Genomic DNA, 24,165 nt, shown 5'->3' with positions numbered 1-24,165 from the left:
AGAGAAAGAAAGAGCAAAGCAGAGGCAGAAAAACCGAAAAGAAGGAAACGGCCAAGAGGTAGGTGAGACGGGAGCAGTCATACACGCAGAGGAAGTTAGATAACTATATGCAGAGAGGGGGCAGACAGACATGGACAGGGGCAGACACAGACAATCCCCCAACGTCCGAGCAAACATCTACCCAAGGTGCTCATCTCACAGACTGGGGAGCAGGGCCCAGAGCGGGTTAGTGCCTTGCCCAAGGCTACACAGGAAGTAGGCGGCAGAGCCAGTCTTGGGTGCAGGCCCCCTGACTCCTAGGCGTTTTCACCACATGGGAAACATGCATTGAAAAAGGTCCCAGCAGCTGCCCGAGGCAGGGGGTACCCCGTGTGCCGGAAGGGAAAGGGTGCTTTAGCCAGGACAGGGCAGCCGATCCCCACCCCAACTACACGCCGAGGGGCTTCCCGGTCCTCAGAGTGTTTGCACAGCACCAGGGCAAGAGGCTGACTGTGTAAACCACCCTCCTACCCTCCACCTCTAGGCTCCCAGGCCATCGTCCTGAGACCTCCCTCCCTCCCGGGACTCAGCCCCTAGGGATCCAATGGTCAGGCCAGGAGGTAACTCTCCTAAAAGTGAAGTCTACGCTGGGCTCTCTCCCCATGCCAGGAACCCCCACACCACGCACTTGATGGGTCCCAGGTTCTGGAATTCTTCCCGAATCACTGCTCGAGCTCTATCTTCTGCATCCGTCTTGATCTCGGATTTCTTCTTCCTCCTCCAGCCCCTGGAACAGAGAGCAGGGAGGTTAGGAACGGCCACTGCAAAGGTACGACTAACTTGTTAACGACCCCACCACGCCCCGGCCAAGCCTCGTTCTCTCTGTTCCGGAGACAGCACCGGCTGCCGCTGGGAGTGGCCTTCCTGCCCCTGGGGAAGCCTTTCCAAAATCTGTCCTTCCCACCTACAGCCTGGATGGTCTTCTAAAAAAGTGAATGTGATCAGAGGACTCCCAGGCTTCCGATTTTGTAGGGGGTCAAACAGTCACATGAATAAACCAATGGAACAAACAGAAAGGCCCAGAAATAGATTGGGGGTTTGCGTCTACGACACAGCTGGTCTCTCAGACTGGTGTAGAAACGATGAACTATTCAGTCAGTGGTGCTGGACATACGGATCAATGGGATAGAACTGAAAGTGTGGAAATAAATCCATACTTCCATGCTTAACTGGCTTTTGGCAAGGGTACCATGACCATTCAGTGGGGAAAGAGTAGTCTTTTCACAAATGATCCCAGGACAAGTGGATAGCCACAGGAAAAAGAGTCAATGTGGACCCCTATCTCATATCATATTAAAAAAAAATAACTCAAAAGGGATCAGACCTAAATATAAAAGCTAGGGGTATACAATTCTTAGAAGAAAACACAGGGGGAAATTTTTCTGGCCTTCGATTTCAACTTCAACTATTTCTTAGAGATAACACCAAAAGCTCAAGCAACCAAAGACAGATAGATCAGACTTCATCAAATTTTAAAAACTTTCGTGTGCCAATGAATGAACAGCGTTGGGCACCTGGACGGCCATCTGGAACAAAAATGAAGTTGGATCCAAACCTCACATTGCACCCTAAGAATAAACCCAAACAGATCAAAGAGTTCAGTGTAAAAAAAAAACAAAAAACTAAAACTAAATGAAAACATGAGTTTCTTGTTTATTTGTTTGTTTTTTTACAACTCCTAAATGGGGAAATCTTTCTAACTGTAATTGAAAATTCAGGAGCCACATGAGAAGGATTGAGAAATTCATCTACATGAAAGTTTTCTTGGGGGCGCCTGGGTGGCTCAGTCCACGGAGCGTCCAACTTCGGCTCAGGTCATGATCTCACGGTTCACGAGTTTGAGCCCCACGTTGGGCTCTGTGCTGACCGCCCAGAGCCTGGAGCCTGCTTCGGATTCTGTCTCTGTCTCTGTCTCTCTCTCTCTCTCTCTCTCTCTGCCCTCCCCCTCTCATGCTCTCTCTCTCTTAAAAAGAAATAGACATTAAAAAAAAAAAAAGTCCCTTCCCCAAGAAGGCTCTCCTGACCTCCCCGTTAGGTGAGAGCCCTCCAGGGTGCACCTTCATATGTCACGGTCTTTTCCTTCATGGCACTTATGACTGGCTGTCTTCCCCACCTTGAGTGCAAGCCCCCCAAGGGCAGGGATGGTCTCTGCCCTGCCCACTGCTCCACGCTCAATACCTACAACCGTAGCAGGCACATAGTGGGTACTCAGCAGATATTTGCCGAGTGAAGGTGTTGTCACGTCATTGGCCTGAAACTTCTCTGTTACCCAGAAACACCTGTCACTGAACACTGCATTTCCTCCATCATGGCCTCTTGTGGCTGCAGGTGTCTGTTAGATGAAACCAAGTCGACCGGAAAAAAGGGCTCTATTTCAGGCTCAGTCCTGGGCAGTCTACACACCCTCCCTCATGCAGCCTGTACTTTTGCTGTAGCTAATTTTTAGCCTTAATCCACAAGTGAAGAAATGAAAAGCTCGGGGAGGTTTACAGAATTGCTCAAGGTCACATGGAAGTGTGACTTGAACTCTGGTCCATCTGAGTCCAAAGTCAGGACTTGCTTCTCCGGGCTAATGCAGGCTTTGAACCCCGAGTCTCTGCTAGGGGGGAGTTCCGGATGGCGTCTGGGTCAAGGAACGCCATGATCGGAGCCTTTGGCTCATATTTGCTTAATACCTTCCTCCTAATAGATTCATCATTGCAGTCTTTAATTACGTATGTAAACAGAACATTTTATATCGCTCCCATCAATGGAAAACAAGAATCACTTGTTAGAAAAACGTAATCATAAAAATAAACACACGAAAGCAGGGCAATCGTTACATTCTGCCAGATACCATTGCTGGCTTACGTCTCTGGAACTGACACTCGTTCTTTGTTTAAAAAGCTGGTTTGGAAATGTTAGGTAGGACGGTGGCCTCATCACCCAAGAGACGCTTGCTTCCCTCTATGGGAGTTGGCAAAGGGATTCTTTTTCACACTGTATGAGTCGATGTTAGTTAATGCCCTGCGCCACCCCAAATCAGCTCCTGCACCAGGGCCCCATAAAGTGGGAGTACTTAAAGGAGGACGCCAACCGTAAATTGCCGACGATGGGGGCCATTAACTGAGGGTCTGGGCCTAGCAGGCAGCTCCCACTACCCATAATCCTCATATCCCCGGGAGGTGAGGGCTCTGCGACAGTCACCCTGGGAGAAGGTGACACGAGATTAGTGACGATCCTTCGTTTACACAGGAGGAAACTAGACTTGAGAAGACCGCTGTCTACCCAGCGAGAAGGAAGCGGGGACCCCCGTCAGGCTCAAAGCTCACGGTAGGCATGAGGGTACCTCAGGGTCATTCCCCCATACAGGAAGGAGATCCACAGCCAGCCCGCCAGCAGGAACAGCAGCATGAGAGGGAAGGCAAAAATGAACCAGGAGCCAAAATTCACCACATCGCACTGTGGGAAGAAACTGGAGAAACAGGGGAGATGAGAGCCGGCCAAGGTCAGCCTCGCGGATGCACACGGCGTATGTACGCGCAGCGATTTCTCAGCGAGAGCATGGGCGTTTACACATAATAAACAACAGTACGTTTAATATTACCAGTGCGATTGAACGTATTTCAGTTTTCTCCCCCTACATTTCCTGAGTGTTCTGCAATATAATCAGAGTGAAGTAATAAAATGTGTTTGGGGAGCGAAGGCCAAGGGCGACACTCAGGGCAACCATTCCCCCACCTCCCCACGCTCCTGGCTGGAGAATCAGAACCCCGCATGATTTGGCATTCATTTTAAATCCTCTCCCGCCAGACCAGAAGGTCCAAGCTTATGCAGTCAAACGCTGTGTATGATTTGCATGTGATTTACAAGTAATTTACCCCAAATCCTTCACATTTGATATTTTTACTTCTGCCTCCAGCATTTTTTCCCTTAATTTCTTTTCAAGTTGGAACAAAGTCCTGCTCGTATCAGGGTGGGCAGGCAGCCTGAAAACCCTCTGACAGCAACGGCCCCCAGCTGCCCTGCTCCCCGCTACCCCGCAACTCAGCATCTGCCCCGGAAGGCCCCAGAGCCCACATCTTTCCTGCCCAGCCCAGGGATGCACTCCAGCTTTGTCCTCCCAGCCCATACGCCCTTTTGCTGGTACTTCCTTCTAACTGAGGGCACTAAAGGGCCCAACTCAGCTTGTCCCCACGTGGCAAGCAGGACCATCTTGGCTTTCCGTTTTGCAGTCCTTAAAAACAAAACAAAACAAACAAAGCCACAAACCAAAACCCACAAGGCATGGCCAGGCCTGCTCAAAGATGAAAAGACAACCCGAAGTCGTGCAGCGGGCTGAGTCAGTTGGGGAAGTGCTGAGCCCTACCCTCATCCCACACCTCCTGAATCCGAATCTCTGCAACAGAGACCCAGGCAGCCCGGGAGGGTGACTCTGATATGCACCCATGGCTGAGAATCACTGGTGTCTATCACCAGCTTTTAAAATCAAAAGGTTTCAGGACCTGAGAATATAGTGGAAAGTTAAGGTTTTAAAATCGGCTCGGGGGGCCCGTAGGCGGCTCAGTCGGTTAAGCGCCTGACTCTCGGTTTCGGCTCAGGTCGTGCTCTCGCGGTGTCGTGGGTTCGAGCCCCGTGTTGGGCTCCTTGCTGACCGCACGGGGCCTGCCTGGGGTTCTCTCTCTCCCTCTCTCTCTGCCCCTCCCCCACTCGCACTCTCTCGGTCTCTCTCCAAATGAAAGAAAATTGGCTTAGGAGGTTAAAAGACGGGTGTGCTCGGAATTTCCCGCGAAAACCACTTTGATGGGAAGTGATAGCAAACCTCCTCTCTGGAAGACCATCACAGCCGGCTTTCCCCCATCATCTCAGGAGGTCCATGATTCTTGGGCTGAGTACCGGGTAAGGGAGCTGGCCCGCATTTGGGGCCATGTTGAATATTAAATACGTCTGTTGTGTGTGTTTGCCAAATGCTTTCACGTGGACTAAGTGAACGTCTGATGTTCCCTCCCTTTGCAGAGGGATCTTAGAATCCTCGCCTCTCAGATCCTGGAATCTGTACATCGTAGGAACGGAATCTGGCAATACCTGGGATTGCTTACATCTTCAAACCCAGGGGCTTGGGATCACGGAGTTGACAAGTCATATGCCATCTGAGAATCCTTCTCTTTTATTCTCCCGCCCTGACAGACGGCCACCCAGCCACTCTTGGAACAGCTCTGGCAATGGGGAGACTAGCTCCTGGCAGGGCTCGCTCCACTGCTGGCCCGGGGCCCTGGTTGCAGAGCTTCTCCTGGGACCTTACGGCCACAGCCACGGCCACAGCCCAACGCCTCCAGTGGGGTTGGTTTTTAAACAAAAAAATTTTTTTAATGTTTTTATTTATTTTTGAGACAGAGAGAGACGGAGCATGAGCAGGGGAGGGGCAGGGAGAGGGAGACACAGAATCGGAAGCAGGCTCCAGCCTCTGAGCTGTCAGTGCAGAGCCTGACGCGGGGCTCGAACCCACGAACCGTGAGATCGTGACCTGAGCTGAAGTCGGACGCTCAACCGACTGAGCCACCCAGGTGCCCCTATGTTTATTTATTCTTGAGACAGAGACAGAGCATGAACAGGGGAGGGGCAGAGAGAGAGGGAGACACAGAATCCGAAGCAGGCTCCAGGCTCTGAGCTGTCAGCACAGAGCCCGACGTGGGGCTCGAACCCACCAGCCGTGAGATCATGACCTGAGCCGAAGTCGGACGCCCAACTGACTGAGCCACCCAGGCGCCCCGGGGTTGGTTTTTCAAAGCCGATGTCACATGTCGTTCCTTTGCTCTTAGCTTTGCACTGGGCTCCCCATCTCACTGGCAGCAAAAGCTGGGGTCCTAACAACTCACCTTCTGTGCCCCCACACTCCCTCCCCTCTGCCTTCTGCGCTCCTGGTCTTTGTGCCTTTCACCTTTGACCACGCCGGTTATCCCTGTCTGGAATGTTCCTCCTTCCTGTGCTCACATAACTTCTAGGTCCCAGATGTCACCTTGCTATAGAGGCAGCACATCCCTGACCAGCCTCTGTAAAATAGCACCCACTCCTATCCCTTCCGCACCCTTCTCCCGCTTTATTTGATTCCATAACTTATCACACCGTTGCATATGTATCCAGCTGCCTTTTCCTTTATTGCTTGTCTCCACCACCAAAATGGAAGTTCCCCAGCGCGGGGCCTTCTCTGGGCTTGTGCACTGCTGGGTCCCCAGAGCCTGGCCCATAGACGGCATTCGGTACATATTTCCCCGAATATTGAGTGAAGGAGAGGAGGAGGGGTGGGAGGAGCAGAGACCCCCGTGCCCCGTGGAGCACCTGCCTTTACCTTTTGAGCTGGCCAAGCAGGATGAGGTTGGGGGCCGTGCCCGTGAGGGTGGCAGTGCCCCCAATGCTGGCTGAGTAGGGAATGGAGATAAGGAAACCCTTCCAGATGTTCCTGTGGTATTCCCCCTCCTTCTTGCAGTCCAAGGGAGCCTCCGCCTCAGGGCAGTCTTTGCTTTAAACAAACCCAAAGAGAAGCCATTCAGAACACGTTTCAGAATTTCTGGCCTTCTGCGGGGGGGGGGGGGGGGGGGAGCATCGCTTGGGTTGGGAGAACTAAGTGGTCTTTCTAGAAGGCAGCTTGGCACAGGCATGGAAAACCTCTAAAGACGTGCAACCCTTCAGCTCAAACGTTCTACTTTCAGAATTAATCCCAAAGAAATAATTGGGCAGGTGCCTCGGGCGTGGGTATGAGTTCACCACGGCACTAAATATAGTTTACATTACAAACAACCCTAATCTCCATCCAAAGGGGATTCGATAGATCAAAATGATCCTCTTTCTGGATGGAACACCAACACGGCTATTAAAAATGATGAGCTAGGGGCACCTGGGTGGCTCAGTCAGTCGAGCGTCCGACTCTTGATTTCGGCTCAGGTCATGATCCCGGGTCGTGAGATCGAGCCCCACGTCACTGTGGAGCCTGCTCGAGATTCTCTCTCTCCCCCCTGCCCCTCTCCCCTGCTAGTGCTCTCTCTTTCTCTCAAAAACGAAAACAAAAACCCCCCCACATGATCTAGACGGATGTTTATTAGGATAAAATATGTCCATTATATGAAGTGAAAAAGGGTACGTAACTGCTTAATTTATTTTAAAAATATTCATATATTTGATGAATACGTGAGTATTAAGAAAAATTTAGAATGGTATACACAAAGTTATTTTTAAAGTGCCTTTCTTGGGCATGAAATTATGGAATTTTTTCCCTCCTTTATTCTTTATATTTTCTGGGTTGTTTTTCTGGTGCAGTTAAGAGGATTGGGAAAGAATGAATTTAAGAATTGTTAATTATATAATTAAAAGATAATGGCATTGCCACCAATTTATTGAGGTGAAAAGATGCTGACCACGTTCCATTAAGTGAGACAGCAGGTTACAAAAGAGCATATACAGCATTATCAACGTTTTTATTTTAAAAATGCATTTATGTACATAGAGAGGCATCCAGAAATAGTCTAGAATAGTATTCCCCTGTTTTAATCTGTCTTCGGGACTGAGATGCTGGGTACATCTTTCTTTTTGTCTAAGAGTATTCTTTTTCAGGGCGCCTCGGTGGCTCAGTCGGTTAAGCATCTGACTTCGGCTCAGGTCATGATCTCACGGCTTATGAGTTTGAGCCCCACGTCAGGCTCTGTGCTGACAGCTCGGAGCCTGGAGCCTGTTTCGGATTCTGTGTCTCCCTCTCTCTCTGCCCCTCCCCTGCTCACACTCTGTCTCTCTCTGTCTCCCCAAAATAAATAAACATTAAAAAAAAGAGTATTCTTCTTCATTGTGCAATTATAAAATTTTTCTAAATGAATGACATTAACAATTGTCCCTCTATAACAGATCAATTTTTTTTTTTTAAGGAATCAAAGATACTTCAAATATCTTCTGGCCTTAATTGCTAATGAGAAGCCCCTTATCTGGAAGGCAACTGGAATATGATTTGGGGTCTAAAAGGAAGGGAAGACAAGAGGCGGCTGGAGACTGATGTCATGGCCTGACTTCTCAGGGTGAAAGTCCTGGCAGGCACTGTGGGTCCCCAGGCCTAGGGGACCAGACTCAGCCTCACGATGAGAATGAGAGCAGAAGGGGCCTTAGGGTTCACCTCGTGCAAGCACTTCTTTGTTCAGTTGGGGAAACTAAGGCCCAGAGAGGGGACTTCCACTCCAATGGATATGGAGCCCCCATCCAATGGATGGGGTGTTCATTCAGTGGACACAGAGTTCTAGAAGAACGAGGACTGAGTCTTTTCCCATAGATTCAGCACAAGCTCTGCATGGGCAGATGGCCCACACAGATTCCTAGGTTGCATGTATTAGTGAGTGGCCGGGCCACTCACAGAAACCACATCTCAAAGCTGGACTCAAAGCCCCCGGATATGGTGCCAGGAAGGAGCGGAGGCCACAGAATAAGACAATCAGACATAAGATCATGTCTCTCTTCTGCCAAAACCCTCCATTGGCTTCCCTCTCGTTCAAAGTCAAGGCTACATCGTTAGCCTAGGAGGTCCCTCACGGTCTGCCTCTCCACCACCACACAAGTGATCTCTCGGACCCCAACTGCTGCCATCCACTCCACCAGCCACACTGGCTTCCTGGCCGCTTTGGACTCTCAGGACCTTTGCACCTGCCGGCCCCTCCGCTGAGACCGCTCTTCCCATGGGGCCCCCATGACCCTCACCTCCTACAGGTGTTTGCTTAAGTGTCACCTTCTGACCACCTGTTTTAAAGCTGCCTTTTCACACCCCGCAGGCCACCCCCCCCCCCCCCGCCGGCCTTCTCTCCTGCTTTGTTCCCCTGCATAGCTCTCACCAACCATCTGACATACTATGAATTCCACTCATATGTTTGTGTCTTGTCCCTGGTATGTAAACCCCACAAGGGCTGGATTTTTGCCTGTTGCTGCATCTCCGGCGGTGCCTGGTGTTGTTCAGCTGTCTATAAATATTCGTTGGATGCATACAACAGACCTGACTGGTGCCAAGCAATGCCTTGAGCAGGCGACTTTACTTCCTGCCGTTTCATCGCCAACAAACCAAGGGAACAATGCCATTAACCACAAGCGCTACCTGTGCCCGTAGGGCCTGGCGACCTACTTGATCGACGTTAGCTGATTTCATCTCAAAACAGCCCTCTCAGGTGGGTACCAACGTCACGCCCAGTCGGTGGATGAAACCAACCTGACTGACTTGTCCCAATCACACGGCCGGCGAGCCACAGAACCAGAGTCAGGTCTGCAGGGCTCCCAAACCCCAAGCTCTTAAGCACACTGCCAAATACAAAGGACATGGGACACTAAACGTGCCATCGAGGCGGAGAGGCTTCCTTAGTCACACAGCTGTGAGGCTTGTGATCGTCTCTTAGGATACTTTTGCCTTTAGAGCCTCTTGACCCCTGTCTGCGTGCTTCTCCTCCTTGACCGTCTCGGAGCTGCGTGCTCCCGCTCGGCCGGCCCCTCCTCTCAGATGCGCCACTGCACCAGACCTCTAGGGACCTCATGTGCTCCCCTGCCCTTGCCGTCCACATTTGCACTGGTTTTTGTTTGTTTGGTTTTTTTTTTTTTTTTGGCCTAAGCCAAAGGGATGAATGGTAGAAACTTGGGCACTAGGTCATTTGGAGAAAGTGGGGGCTGGGGGAGGATTGCTTGCAGCACTGAATTCTTGGTCATCATCTCCTCGGATCAAGCACTGGGTCCTCTATCGAGTGCACCGGGAACTCACTCTTCCGTGCCAGCAAGAAACTGCACCTCCGTGGGCACCGCGTGCAGCCCGTTTCTCCGCACAGCAGCTGGGAGGGAAGAACAGGACGTCTTTAGTGGAATATGGTGAGTGGATAGGAGTGTTCCTATTCTCGCGTCGTCAGCGGAAAGGGCTTCTTCGGGTTCCCCTCCTATACCGTTAATTGAACTTTTCAAAAAGGCACCTGAGATTCCATCCTTCCGTCCCACCTATTCCTATTCGGAGATGGTCCTGGGCCTGTGGACGGGGGTTACGCTGCAAGTCCTCTAGACAACCGGTAACTCAGCTCCGGACTCCCCTGAGCTGCCATTGGCAATGGGATGTTTACGAAAGACTAGCTCTAAGTAATGGGTCAGTCACCCTGCTCTCCCATACATGCATTCATTCATTCATTCATTCAGTATTTGTTGAGCACCTACTATGTGCTATTGGCTATGAGCTTGCAATACACGGTGAATAATGTAGAACAAGCTCCCGGCTCCCAGGAAGGTTATATTCCAGAAGGGGAGACAGACAAGCAATGAAGAAAGAACATCTCAGGTAGGGATGTAGAAGAAAGTGGGTCGTGTGATGGAGAGTGATTGCCGAGTCGGGAGGGGAGCAGGTGGGCGGCTGTGACCAAGTCAACTGAGAAGACACCATGAGCTGATGGCGGCTGAGACCTCAAGGATAAAAGGAGCCAAGAGGAAAAAAAAAAAATAAAAAATAAAAGGAGCCAGTCATAGGAAGAGCCGTGGGAAGAGGATTCTAGGCAACAGTAGCAGCAAGTGCAAAGGCCCTGAGGTGAGAATGTATCTGGTATGTTGAGAAGAAGGGAGAGCAGGAGAGGGTGGCAGGAGGTGAGGTGAGGGAAGGAGCGGGGGTGAGCGAGCGGGGGCAGGAGGTGGGCTGGGTCACGCGGAGGTCTTGGGGCTCACAGTAAAGACTTCGGCGTTTACGCCGAGTCAGATGTGAGCAGAGCCAGGGGAGTGTTTGAGCAAAGGGGAGTCAGGACAGGATCTGACTTCCTTTTAAAGATACCCCTTGCCTAATAGGTCGGTCTCCCTGGAAGCCTTCAACAGTGTTTTGGAGACAAGAACAATTGCAGGGATTAAGATTTTTTGCAGCTGAAAGCATCACCAAGAACAAGAGAACCTATCCCTGGGATTGAGGGTGTGAGGGAGAGCCGAACACACAGGTTCTGGGTTCAGATCACGGATCCATCACTTACGATGCAAGCTTACAGCAGTGGTTCCCAACTGGGGCCGATTCTGCCTCCGAGAGACACTGGGCAACGTCTGGAGACATTTTTGGCTGTCGTAACTGGGAGTGGGAGTGGGGGTGCGGGGGTGTTACTGGCATTTAGTGGGTGGAGGCCAGGAACGTTGCTAAACGTCCTCTTATGCACAAGTCAGCCCCCCTCCACACACACAAAGAATCATCCCACCCAAAACGTCACGGTGCTGAAGTTGAGAAACCTGGGTTTGGAAAAATCTCTTAGTCTCGCTGTACCTCAGTTCTTTAATTCATAAAAGGGAAGTAATAATTCTAGAGTTGTCCAGAGGATTAAGGAGCTGACCCATTTGCTATAGACTGAATGTCTGCATCTCCCCCAGCCTCATATGTTGAAACCTGACCCCCACTGAGATGGTACTAGGAGGTGGGGCCCTTAGGAGGTGATTACGTAACAAGCACAGAATCCTCACGAATGGGATTAGTGCCCTTGTAACAGATGCCCCATAGAGTTCCCTTGCCTCTTCCAAGTGTAGACACAGAGAAGACGGCCGTCTACGAATCAAAAAACAGTCTCTCACCAGACAACAAATTTGCTGGCACCTTGATCTTGGACTTCCCAGCTTCCAGAACTATGAGAAATAAATACCCAATCCATGGTATTTTTGTTCGAGCAGACTGAATGGACTAAGACACCATTTAAAGCAGGGATTGGTGGGGTGCCTGGGTGGCTCAGTTAAGCGTTTGCTTTCAGCTCAGGTCATGATCTCATGGCTCGTGGGTTCGAGCCCCACAATGGGCTCTGTGTTGACAGCTTGGGGCCTGGAGCCTGCTTCAGATTCTGTGTCTCCCTCTGTCTCTCTGCCCCTCCCCTGCTCATACCCTGTTTCTCTCTCTCTCTCAAAAATAAATAAACACAAAAATAAACAAATAAAGCAGGGATTGGCACACTTCTTCTGTAAAGGACCAGACAGTAAATATCTTAGTTTTGGGGGGCCCATACGTCTCTGTCGTACTCAACTCTGCCATGAAATGGCCACAGACAATACATAAATGAATATGTGTGGCTAAACCTTTAGTTTTGGATGCTGAAATCTGAAGATCATATGATTGTCACATGTCACAAAATATTCTTTTCATTTATTCAGCCATTTAAACATATAAAAACTATGCTCGGTTCATAGGTTGCATAAAAAAAAAAAAAAAACCAGGAGGTGGGCCAGATGTAGTGAGCCAAAGTTGACCAGATCCCAACTGAAAGAATATAACAGGAATCTGGGCCTAGCAAGGATTTAGTAAATGTGGGTTACTCTTGAGAAAGAGTAAGAAAGTGGCCCCTGACGTCCAGAACTGGTCTGGCCCAGATTTGCCATGTGTTCTCTTGTTGGAGCTAAATCATCTTACACTTTGCCAACATCAGACAGAGTCACTCTCTGAGACTTGATGAAGTGAGACAGAGCAAGGACACTGCATAATCTTGTCACAGCACAAAGCCACTTGCCGCCACAAAATGCCAAGCACACCCTCTCTTGCCGAATGAATGGCTGCTACTTCTTTACCTGTAGAATTGCCCCCGACTCCCGATGTCATTCAATCTAGAGCAAGGTTCCTTAGATGCCCACAAATGCCCCAGCCAAAGCCCACAGCCCATGAGAGGTCTTTTGTAACGCGTCTGACGGAGGCCATCACGGCTGCTGGTGGCTTGTGCTCTCTCACTGGGACAACCAGAATAAACTCCAGCTGTTTAACTGCAGATGTGTGTTTGGGAGGAAGGGTCTCGACTCCAGCCCCAGCTGTTTCCCTGTTTCACTATGTGGCTTGGGGAAGAAGTCCCTTCCCCTCTCCGCACTGGGCTGTTTCTTCCCTGTTGGTATTTACAGGGAGTGGGATCTGTGGGAGCTGACTGTCATTTTACCAAGGCTGGGCCTGCTAATCGCCAGCAGAGGTCCAAAGGCTGAATGCAGATCGGCTCACCCTGGGCCACGGGGATGAGGGTTCCAAGGCTCCTATGTTGGAGCAAACCGCCACATCCAATGAGCGGGGCCGGAGGCCAGGGCATTGAAGCAGGAAGTCAGGGCCGTTAATAGGACGCCTACGATCGTGGGCAAAGTCGCTCCCCAGGGCAAGGCCAGACATGAAGAACTCGGACCCAGTAACCCCCCAGCCCCGACTCACCTCTACCTTCCTCTGTACCCTTCACTTCCTACCTGGGTTGGGACCACAGCTGTCCCACGGCATCTAGACCTCAGCAGAGCTCGCTAACGTTTCAGGCACAACCCAAGGCAGCTCTGGGCACCCTTGAGGAATGGCAGAATTTCCTAGAAGTGTCCAGGCCCCACCTAGAAGCTCTGGTTTAGCAGCCTGGGAGAGGAACCTGGGCTTCGGTATTTTTTTAAAAGCTCAGCAGTTGATTCTTCTGTGCGGCCAGCATTGAAAACCCTCACCCCAAGTTATAGGTGGGGGAGACTGTGGCCTCCAGAGGGTGCCCACATCCTCCGAGGGGCCTGTGCTCGCAGGCAGTCTGCTACAGTCCCCACCTGGCCCCTGTCACTCATCTACGGAAGCTGGTGGCCACCAGCAACTGAGCTGGGGGGCCCCAATATGAGACCGTACCCGCTACTGGCAAGGCAGAGAAAGAAAGCTGTGCAGGTACAACAGTAAACAGCAATTATCAGTATAGCGCACGAGATAAGGAAGGAGTCTTACCTCTTTATACAAGTCAGCAAGATGAAAAACTTATATGCCGAGCATCATTTTCCTCATAAGCGTGATGATAATAAAGCCCACGAGGATGCAGTTGAAAAAAAACCACACACACACCACGAAAGACCAAGATGCTGAATGTTCTTAACTATTTACCCAGGGTGCACCCCCGTGCCTCCTGTGACCACAGTGATCCAGGTGACCATGCGCAAATCGGCCAGTGGGGGCCAAGTCTCCAAAATGGCTGGCCGGTTAGGAGCTTGGAGCTTACGAGAGGTCTTGCCGAAATAACACCAATCCCTGAGGGACCCAAAGAACTTTCCCATTTGCAATCTTGCAGCAGCCTCAGAAGAGCCTGGGAGAGCTAGGCCGTTTCTCCCGTCCTCCTTTCATCTGGGGAAACTGAGGCCCGGAGAGGCGGCTTACAGCCTGGATCATGATGACCCAGTGGGTCAGTGGCAGAGTCAGGCTTGTTCCCAGGACCGCTGATCCCCCACCTCTTGAATCTCGCTCCATCTCCAACAGCGCCCACCTGGCTCTTAGCAGGTCTCACCTGGCACAGCCAACTGTGTGTGGATAGCATGTTCTTGAAGCCTGGGATATTCGGGAAAGAGTTCTCGTATCAAATTCGGTATCTTGTATCAAAGCCCCCCAAGCTTGGGCAGGTTGACATCCATTAATTCATTTAACAGTTGCAACAGTCTGGGTAATAAGTATTCATACCCCATTTTATGGAGGAGGTTCCAAACCCACTGAGGTTTGGAACAGTGATGTGACTGGGGCACCCGGGTGGCTCAGTCGCTTAAGCGTCCGACTCTTGATTTCAGCTCAGGTCATGATCTCACGGTTTGTGGGATCGAGTCCCATGCTGGGCTCTGCACTGACGGTGTAGAGCCTGCTTGGGATTCTCTCTCTCCACCTCTCTCTCTGCCCCTCCCCTGCACCCTCTCTCTCTCTCCTTCTCTCAAAATAAGTAAATAAAAACTTAAAAAGAACAGTGACATAACTGATCCGTTCATTCATTTATCCATTAACGCCACACAATTATTGAAGCCCTACTACGTGCCAAACAGCGTTCTGGGTGAACAACACTCTACCCGTGTAGGTTGTTCACGGCAACGGGAAAGACTGACGCAAGCCGCCATGGGGCTCGGGGTCCGTGGAGGAGACGGGTAACAAACAAATCCCTCTCCACTAGAGGTTCAAGGAAACTTAAAGGTGCACCAAAGGGTAGGGTCGTATCACCTGCTCCTCCCCTATTCCTGGAAATCTTAGTGATTTTTATATAACCGCCATGTATCAACCACATCCTGTGCGCCAGGCTCTCGAATCTCATGCCAGCTTCCCAACGATATGTACGAAATGGGAGGTGTCCTCATTTCACAGATGAGAAAAGGGCCTCGGAAAGGCCCCCCCCCCCGGCTTCTGGCCTCGTGAATGAGGAGTGAAGGAGGAGGGCAGTGCTTAACCTAGCCTAAAACATTGCTTTTTGAATGACGTTATCTTGAAGGATCGTAAGCCAGCCTCGTCTTTTACAATCGTAGATTCTAGATTCAGACAGAGCTCAGCAACTAACTAACCACGCTGCTTTGGGCAAATCATTTTGCCTCCCTGAACCCCAGTGTCCTCCTCTGTAAAATGGGGCTCACCTACCTCTTGGTACTGTTATAAAATGAGCTAACGAGTATGAAAAATTAAGCACCACGTCTGGCCGGTGGGTCTTCAAGAAATGAGAGCTCATATTATCATCTCTGTGGTTGCTCTGGGTGTCCCTCATGGACCTAGGTCCCCCAGGAGCCTGCTCCCCCCCCGTCCTGGCCCACTAACAGTCTCCACTCCCTCCTCCGCTGTCCTCACTCATGGCCTGCCACCAGGACAGGGCACAGAGACTGGGTGGAAGGGAACATCTCTCTTTGCACTGGAATTAGCCTTCCTTTTAGGACTCAGGCCTGATCATTAATCAGTCCTGCTCTCTGATCCTACCACTTGTGAAAGCAGGTATCTGCCCCTGCCTTCCAGGGTCTCCTACCTCCTGACATCCTACAGCATATGGGAGAAGATTCTGGATTTCGCCTTGCACCCAACACTGTGTGTGACTGTAGGCAAGTCCTTTCCCCTTCCTGGATCTCAGATTTTTCCATCTTCCATCTTTATAACGAAGGAAATGGCTCTCTCTCTTTTTTTTTTTTTCCTGGCCACTAAACTCTTGGGAGAAAAAAAAAAATCTTGTGTACAAGACAGACTAGCAGAGGTTAAGAGTCCAAGCTCTGAAGTCAGCCAGCCAAGATTCAAAATACCAGAGCCCCTGTTGTGCAGCTGTGTGACCTTGGAGGCTACTCTAGCCTCTTTTCTTAAATTGCTTCCTCGGTTGCCAATCTGCTAAATGGAGTCAATGCTGGTTCTACGTCATTCAGATGTAAGGCCCCCAAGAACCCTGGCCTGAAGTAAGTGCTCAGGAAACATCTGTGATCGTTCCTCGGAAGCCCAGCGTATAAAACAGAGGAAGTGGGGTAGAAGTCGGAGAAGGAGCTGAGTCACCATTCCAGGGTGACCGTGAGGCAGTTCTCTTGAAGCCCAACGCCCAAGGGAAACAGTCCGAAAACCGATGAAGCCGTGGAAGTGAGCAGACTATGGCCCGTGGGTTGACTCTGGCCCGCTGCCTGCCAATTGAGAATGGTTTTTACATTAAAAAAAAAAAAAAATTTTTAACGTTAACTTATTTTTGAGAGACTGAGAGAGATAGAGTGTGCACAGGGGAGGGGCAGAGAGGGAGAGAGAGAGAGAGACACACACACATACACACAGAATCCGAAGCAGGCTCCAGGCTCTGAGCTGTCGGCACAGAGCCCGACACGGGGCTCGAACCCACAGACCGTGAGATCATGACCTGAGCCGAAGCCGGACGCTTAACTGACTGAGCCACCCGGGCGCCTGGAGAATGGTTTTTACGTTTTTAAGCGGCTGGAGAAAGTCAGCAGAAGCCTAATACTTCGTGATGTAAAAAATTACACAAAATTGTAATTTCGGCAACCATAAATAAAATTTCAGTGGAACCCAGCCACACCCGCTTATTTACATATTGCCTGTGGAGGCTTTCTCTCTGCAAGGACAGAGTTTGGGCAGTAGTGATGGTGTGGCCAGCAAAGCCTGAAATATTTACTATCTGGACGCTTACAGAGTAAGTTTTCTTTTTCTAAAAATGTATTTAAAACATTTAAAAATTTTTTTTATTTATTTTTGAGACAGAGAGAGAGAGAGAGACAGAGTCCAAGCAGGGGAGGGGCAGAGAGAGAGAGAGAGAGAGAGACACACACAGAATCTGCAGTGGGCTCCAGGCTCCGAGCTGTCAGCACAGAGCCCGACGCGGGGCTCGAACTCACGGACTGTGAGCGGAGGTCGGACCCAACCCACTGAGCCACCGAGGCGCCCCCACAATAAGTTTTCTGACTCTTGTTGTAGAACATCTCTTCCCTTCCACCTGGAAGATTTTGACCTTGCAGAGATCCTGGCTCTGCTGCTTTACCAACAGTGTGATTGATTCTGGACCTGTCACCTCACCTCTCTGAACCTCACCTGGAAGGTAGTTCTCATCGTTCCTAGCTCGCAGGGCCGATGTGGAAATAAAATAAACAAAACCCCTCACTGCATCATAGGCAGAGACTCATACCACAGTAAACGAGATGAACTTAGATGGTACACGGATCACTGTTTAGATTATTAACACATATATTAATTTTAACACGTATTCAAAAAATATACAACTAGCACTCAGAGCCCATGGGTTCACGAACGGCGTTGGTTGTGTTATCCGGGAAAAATGATCCCAAGCTCCCCCATCTGTCACTCAACATGTGGCTTCCCGGGTGGCACTTCCCACCCCCTCTCTCGGTCAGGTCCCATTCCAGCCAGCAGGAGTGGAGGGCAGGAAGGGCAGGACCCGGGAGCTGCAGGCACCATCCTGCTCGCATACCATTGGTCAAACTTTGTCACGTGACCACGCCTCATTGCAAGGGCAGCCAGGAAATTGAGCTTTTTCTCTCCAAAGCCACGTGCCCATGGGGGGGGGGGGGTTCTATCACTAAAAGAGCAAAGACAGACTCAATATTGGGCATGAACTAGAGATTTCTGTCCACACATGAACTGGTTTAAAGCTTCCTTTTAAACTGCATTTATGTAAATAAAAAGGAAGACGTTTTATTTATTTTTTATTTAAAAAAAATTTTTTTAACGTTTTATTTATTTTTGAGACAGGGAGAGACAGAGCATGAACGGGGGAGGGTCAGAGAGAGGGAGACACAGAATCTGAAACAGGCTCCAGGCTCTGAGCTGTCAGCACAGAGCCCGACGCGGGGCTCGAACTCACGGAGCGTGAGATCATGACCTGAGCCGAAGTCGGACGCTTAACCGACTGAGCCACCCAGGCGCCCCAAAAAGGAAGACATTTGAAAGCAGACAGAAGAGGGCAGCTGCTGCAACCGGGAGGGAAAGATCAAGGGAATCACAGAGATGCCAGTGAAAAGTCCTGGCATCTTTGTGTCTCTGAATCAATCAATCAATCCTGTCTTTGCCTCTCTCTGACTTCTTTCTTTATTTTAGAGAAAGAGAGAAAGAGTGAGTGGGGGAGAAGGGCAGAGGGAGAGAGAGAGAGAATCCCAAGCAGACTCCACTCTGAGCACTCCCCGTGACCCTGGGATCATGACCTGAGCCAAAATCATCTTGACTGAGCCAACCCAGGCACTCCACCTGACTTGTTGATATTTGAGGAAAACAAACCGTTATTTTTCAAGCCACTTGCAGGTAGACATTTACCTGCATTCTCACAGATGCAGCTGGTCCCATGGGTAAGATAGCACATTCTGGAACCGGACTGCCGGGGTGCAAGGCTGGGCTCGGCCATTCATCTGCTGTGTCCTGGGGAAGTCACTTCCCCTCTCTGAGCCCTTGGTTAGTCATCTAAGAATGCAGCAGCTACTTGTATTTTCTTAAGAACACAGTTTCCAGCATTCGAGTGAATCACATCCCATTCTCACTGCTTATTGTACAAGGCCGTTCTTTTGTTTTATTTCTTTTGTTCTTTTTATTTGTTTTTTTCTTTTTTTAATGTTTATTTCTGAGACAGAGAGAGAGAGAGCAAGCACAAGCAGAGGAGGGGCAGAGAGAGAGAGAGAGAGAGAGACCAGAATCGGAAGCGGGCTCCAGGCTCTGAGCTGTCAGCACAGAGCCCGACACAGGGCTCGAACTCACGAACTGTGAGATCATGACGTGAGCCGAAGTCGGATGCTTAACCGACGGAGCCACCCAGGCGTCCCTATTTACTTCTTTATTTAGTCCCTTTGGTTCCCATTTCCCACTCCCATCCTTCCCAGAGCAACCGTGCTGATGTGTTTAATCTGTAGTCTCTCATCTGCTTATGTTCTTGCCAAGTGGCCCCTTGCGTGAAGTTTTAATTTACATAATGGCATTGTCTCCTGTCTCTCATTCTGGCTTCTTTCAATCCCAACTGTGTTCTGTGAGATCCGTTTCTAGAACGAATTCTTTGCTCCTAAAAGCAGCACGGGGCTCAACAGCACGCACTTCACCTTCCCCTTTATTGGTGATTGCGTTCACGTGGCTACCAAGTCACCCCACCACAGAGTACGAGGCAGTGAGCGCCGTCCCAACTGTCCCCTCGTGGACCTGCGTCGGAACTCCTCTGGCGTGTGCATCCAGGAGCAAAACCACCGGGTTACAGGGTCTGTGCACATTGCACTTCTCTGGGGATTAGCGATGCTGAGCATTTCTTCAAATGCTCTGAAGCCAGGCGTAAGTATAGTACCTACTTCATAAGGTTGTTTTGAGAAGTAAGAGACAGTGTAGGCAAAGTGTTGAACTCGTCACTGGGTACACAGTAGGCACTCAGTGAATGCAATTCAAGAAAGAAACAAAGGTGTCAAGGTTTGACTTCGCTAATTGTCAGTTACTATTATTATGTAAACACTCAGCGCATAATATATGCTCAGCAAGTGCGTTTGCTTCACCATCCCCTGCAACTTTTGGACACCCTGCTCCCACTCTTGCGTGCTGGGTCGGGGGGCTGGCCCGGTGCCTTTCCACAGCCTCACCTGCGTTCTCTTCGCTCTGCTGGCCGAGGTCCTTCCGAGTCTCCTGGCCAAAGAGACTTTTCAGGACGGCGCTGGCGATGGGCAGCATCATGGCAGTGGAGGCGGTGTTGCTTAGCCACATGGACAGGAAGGAGGTGGTCACCATCATCCCCAGGATAAGCCTGGGAACAGAGGGAGTTAGAGACGCATCCAGAACGGGGGCCCAGGAGGTCCTCTGGTCCCACTTTGCCACCTTGAGGAATCCAGCCACTTGTTTTACTGACGGAAAGCCAAGGCCCAGAGGGGACAAGCCAGGCGACCGAGTGGGGACCAGATCCATTCGCCAGCCTTATCTCAGGTCTAAGGAAACGGATTCCACATGGCCACGGATTCACCTGGCCATGGGTCCCCCAGGCAAAATAGTCCAAAGACACCGAGCCCCGAAATTTTCTCCCCTTTGTCCCCCAGTCCTCGATGGCTTCCATTACAGAATAAAATTGCCTTGGTGCGCCCCCAAGACCATCCACCGTATCCCCTCAAACCACCTTTGCCAGCCTCCTCTCCCAGTTCCCCTCCCATTCCTACCAGGCACCGCCTCAGACTCCCCTGAACTCACCAGCACACCCAGACAGGCCCTGACCCCCTGCCTGCCTGCCACTGCTTGGCCCCTCCCACCCATAGGAATCCGACTTCCATGATCTTCTCGCTTTACATTGAACCCTTAATCGACCTGGAATTTGTTTAGATGGATAGTACGAGGCAAGATGTAAGTAGTTTCTTTTTGTTCAAAGGATAAGCCCGTTATTCCAACCTTCACCGTTTACTGAATAATCCTTTCCTTCCTCCACCGATTGAGATTTCTTCTAGAATGTCATGCGGCATTTAAAAATCTATTTCTGGACTAGTGTCACACTGTTTTTCGTTGTTCTGACAACGAACTCACTTCTTGGAATCACTTCTACAGCTAGACTCTCTCCCACAGACATGAGGAAACACAGTTACAGAGTCGGGCAGAGTGCTGGACACACAGTCGACACCAGAAACCTAGGAGTTATGTAGAACCTTCTTCTCCCTAACCATTACCCCCGGCTACTTTATCAACCAAAGAGCTTCCAAAGCTCATCTCCACTGCCATCACCCCAGTCCAAGCCGTCACCCTGTCTCGTCTGGACACCCAGAACATTCTCCTAACTAGGCTGCATCCGGTGTCTCACTCTTCGTCTGCTCTCACGCGGCAGCCTAGAGGAATTGTGCGTGGTTTTTTTCATGCAAATCTAGTCATGTCATTCCCCACCTTAGAACTCTTTAAAGCAGAGATTCATGACCAGTGTGGATAAAATTCAGGATAGAAATGAGGGGGAGGTGCATCTCTATTGTATTAATATCTAATAGAAATCAAGTATTTCCTTTGGGGATAGACAAAGGCAACAAAGTTCAATAGGAGCAGAAGTGCCTGGGACTCGGTTGCCAATTAAGATCACAGATATTTTCATATCATGCCGTAATAGTCGCGAACATCTTGGAATATCACTGACACTGGGACTAGAGGGAGTTATTGTAGTTGTTATTAGGTCAGTCGCTAGATCTTACCATTTACTGTAAAGGAGTGCATATGGGACTATATCATAAATGTGTGTGGGGTTTTTTTTATTAATTTTTTAAATGTTTATTTATTTTTGAGAGAGAGAGACAGAGACAGAGCATGAGCGGGGGAGGGGCAGAGAGAGAGGGAGACACAGATTCCGAAGCAGGCTCCAGGCTCCGAGCTGTCAGCACAGAGCCCGACGCGGGGCTCGAACTCATCAACTGCGAGATCATGACCTGAGCCAAAGTCGGATGCCCAACCGAATGAGCCACCCAGGCGCCCCACAGATATGTGTGTTTTTAAAAATCTACTTGGATGACTGCATTTTTGCTGTGGTTGTTGTTTTTTTCCATCCTATGTGTTGTGTGCTTTAGGCATTTAAAAACATTATTCTAGCAAGGGATCTTTAAGATGCAACAAATTGCAAAGAAAAAAAAAGATTAAAAGAACAGTGAAACCCTATTTAAAAAAATTTTTTTTAATGTTTATTTATTTACTTTTTTGAGAGCAAGAGAGACAGAACAGGAGCGAGGGAGGGGCAGACAAAGAGGGAGACACAGAATCTGAAACAGGCTCCAGGCTCCGAGCTGTCAGCACAGAGCCCGAGGAGGGACTCGAACTCACGGACAGCGAGATCATGATCTGAGCCAAAGCTGTACGCTTAACCGACTGAGCCGCCCAGGCACCCCTGAAACCCTATTTATAGGTCGTTGAATTTCTCTTAGAACAAAAGTTCAAATCCTAGCCAGGGAGCCTGAGGCCCTGCAGAAATGGACCCTGCCACCCTATCTCTCCAAGGCCATCTTGTCCCCCATTCCCCACCAGCCTTGGCATCTGGGCTATTAAATAGCAAAGTAGGATGATATCGGCCAGGATTTACTGCACTCTTACAGGTCTAAGCTATTATACCTTCACTTTACAGGCAAAGAGAGAGGAGTGAAGTCATTTCCCAGAGCAGGAAAGGTGGGATTCAGCCCCCAGTGGCCTGAGTCACACTGCTAAAATGGCCCTCTCTAAAACTACTGGACCCAGGTGGGGCCTGGGGTTTGCATTTCAAGTGGCCTCCCCGGGTGATTCTCATGCACTTCTGAGAGCCACTCAGGAGCCCAGCACTGTGTCTGACTCGCGAAACATCCGGGGATTGAATGAGTCAATGGCAGGTGGGACACGATAAGCTTGTTGACCTGGGTGACCGGACCAGACCGGGAAGGGTGGGTTTGGGCTCCAAGGGATGCGGTCCCTCTTACCTGGTTGGCTGGACCCCAACGAGCATCAGGACCTTGAGGGCGATTCTCCGGTGCAGGTTCCACTCCTCAATGGCGCTGGCCATGATCAGACCGCTGAGGAAGAGGAAGTTGGTGTCCAGGAAGTACTGGGGGCAGACCTTGTTGGAGGGCAGGATGCCCAAGAAGGGGAAGAGGATGATGGGCAACAGGGCTGTCACCGAGAGGGGCAGGGCCTCCGTGCACCAGTACACCGCCATGAGCAGGATGACAAACAGGCAGCGGCCTTCCTGCAAGGGGGAGATGTAGTTCAGGAGGGGTCAGCGGAGCCCCAAGCGGCAGGGCGAGAAGAGGTCCTGGGGCAGCGCCCATCAGAGCATGTTCCTCAGGGAGGGTGTGGAGAGCGTGAGTGCCCAGAGCTTTGGCCTTGAACAGATAACATCACCTGAGCCCCATTTTGCTCAAGTGTGCAAGGGGGAAGCGACATCTGTCCATTTTATAGGACTATTGAGGATTAAACAAAACACTCCGTTGTTTCAGCAGTAGACGCCGAGATGAGCATGAGACTGAACATAATTTAGTTGGTAGAGGATCCCAGAAAGTTCTGGAAAGGCAACAGGGAAGTGAAACAGAAGGAAGCCAGTACAGACAGTGTATTAATGAGAAGATTAACCCTGTGGGCAGTTGGGGCTCAGTCCTGATGGGGGACCCCGGGAGAGAGTGTAGCTCATGCTTCAGAGCTGTCCTCCTGGGAGGCAAGGAAGCTGGCTTTTCACCTGCCAACTCCTGGCCGTCACTGGTTGAAGGCTGCTCCTGGGAGCATTAACTCTCCAGCATTTCCAGCCTGCCCCACGTGCGGCGAGAGAACGCACTCGTGCAGAGCATCTCAGGTTCAGTAAGAGGGTACTGGCACGTGCAGACTGGTGAGTGCCAGGGCAGATGTGGAGAGTGCAGCAGTGGCCGCTGGCACATCCATTACATGACACTTAGCACAATGACCAACACATAACGCGCACTCTGCAAACAGTAATGAGAATAAGCAACATTTATTGGGCTGTTAAGTACCAGGAACTGTTTAATCCTCACAAAATCCCAGAGGGGTAAGCATCCCCATTTTATGGGTCAAGGAAGCAGAGATGCAAGGAGGTCACGAGCAAGGCGATGATTGTGCAGAACAAGGCAGTTGGCCTCCAGAGTCATCGCTCTTTTTTTTTTTTTTTTAATTTTCTTTTAACGTTTACTCATTTTTGAGAGACAGAGAGACATGGAACATGAGCGGGGAAGGGGCAGAGAGAGAGGGAGACCCAGAATCCGAAGCAGGCTCCAGGCTCCGAGCTGTCAGCACAGAGCTCGACGCGGGGCTCGAACTCACGGACTGCGAGATCATGACCTGAGCCAAAGGTGGACGCTCAACCGACTGAGCCACCCAGGTGCCCCCAGAGTCATCGCTCTTAACCAAGTACCCCCAACTGTTACCAGCTGAATATTAGAACCTATGACAAGTTGACAATGTAATATTAAAGATCCGCAACAAAATAGATCAGCAGTTGTCAGGGCTCA

At 50.3% G+C, this 24,165-nt stretch overlaps 1 protein-coding gene across 3 annotated transcripts in view; it reads right to left on the bottom strand.

Annotated features, from left to right (window-relative positions):
- SLC13A3 (solute carrier family 13 member 3) overlaps positions 1-22,889 on the bottom strand; it is a 45,234-nt gene extending 22,345 nt beyond the window's left edge. Inside the window, exons 1-6 of one of the 3 annotated variants that reach the window (XM_047069105.1) lie at positions 22,630-22,880; positions 19,819-19,979; positions 9,785-9,851; positions 6,365-6,535; positions 3,368-3,493; positions 668-766 (exon numbers count right to left, since the gene is read on the bottom strand). In XM_047069105.1, coding sequence (XP_046925061.1) covers positions 668-766; positions 3,368-3,493; positions 6,365-6,535; positions 9,785-9,851; positions 19,819-19,979; positions 22,630-22,865 — 860 coding nt within the window. In that variant the 5' untranslated portion in view covers positions 22,866-22,880. Of the gene's footprint in view, positions 1-667; positions 767-3,367; positions 3,494-6,364; positions 6,536-9,784; positions 9,852-19,818; positions 19,980-22,629 lie in introns of all 3 variants that reach the window. The other 2 variants (XM_047069106.1, XM_047069107.1) reach the window with 2 other exon arrangements.
- Positions 22,890-24,165: the final 1,276 nt, after the last annotated feature.

The sequence above is a fragment of the Lynx rufus genome, unplaced genomic scaffold, assembly GCF_022079265.1.
Source record: "Lynx rufus isolate CCGP_SWC_20201006 ecotype Redwood Valley unplaced genomic scaffold, mLynRuf1.p SCAF_8, whole genome shotgun sequence".
In the NCBI taxonomy this organism is placed as follows: Eukaryota; Metazoa; Chordata; class Mammalia; order Carnivora; family Felidae; genus Lynx; species Lynx rufus.
The sequence above is the reverse complement of the archived record's forward strand: the minus strand, read 5'-3'. Positions and strand labels throughout refer to the sequence as shown.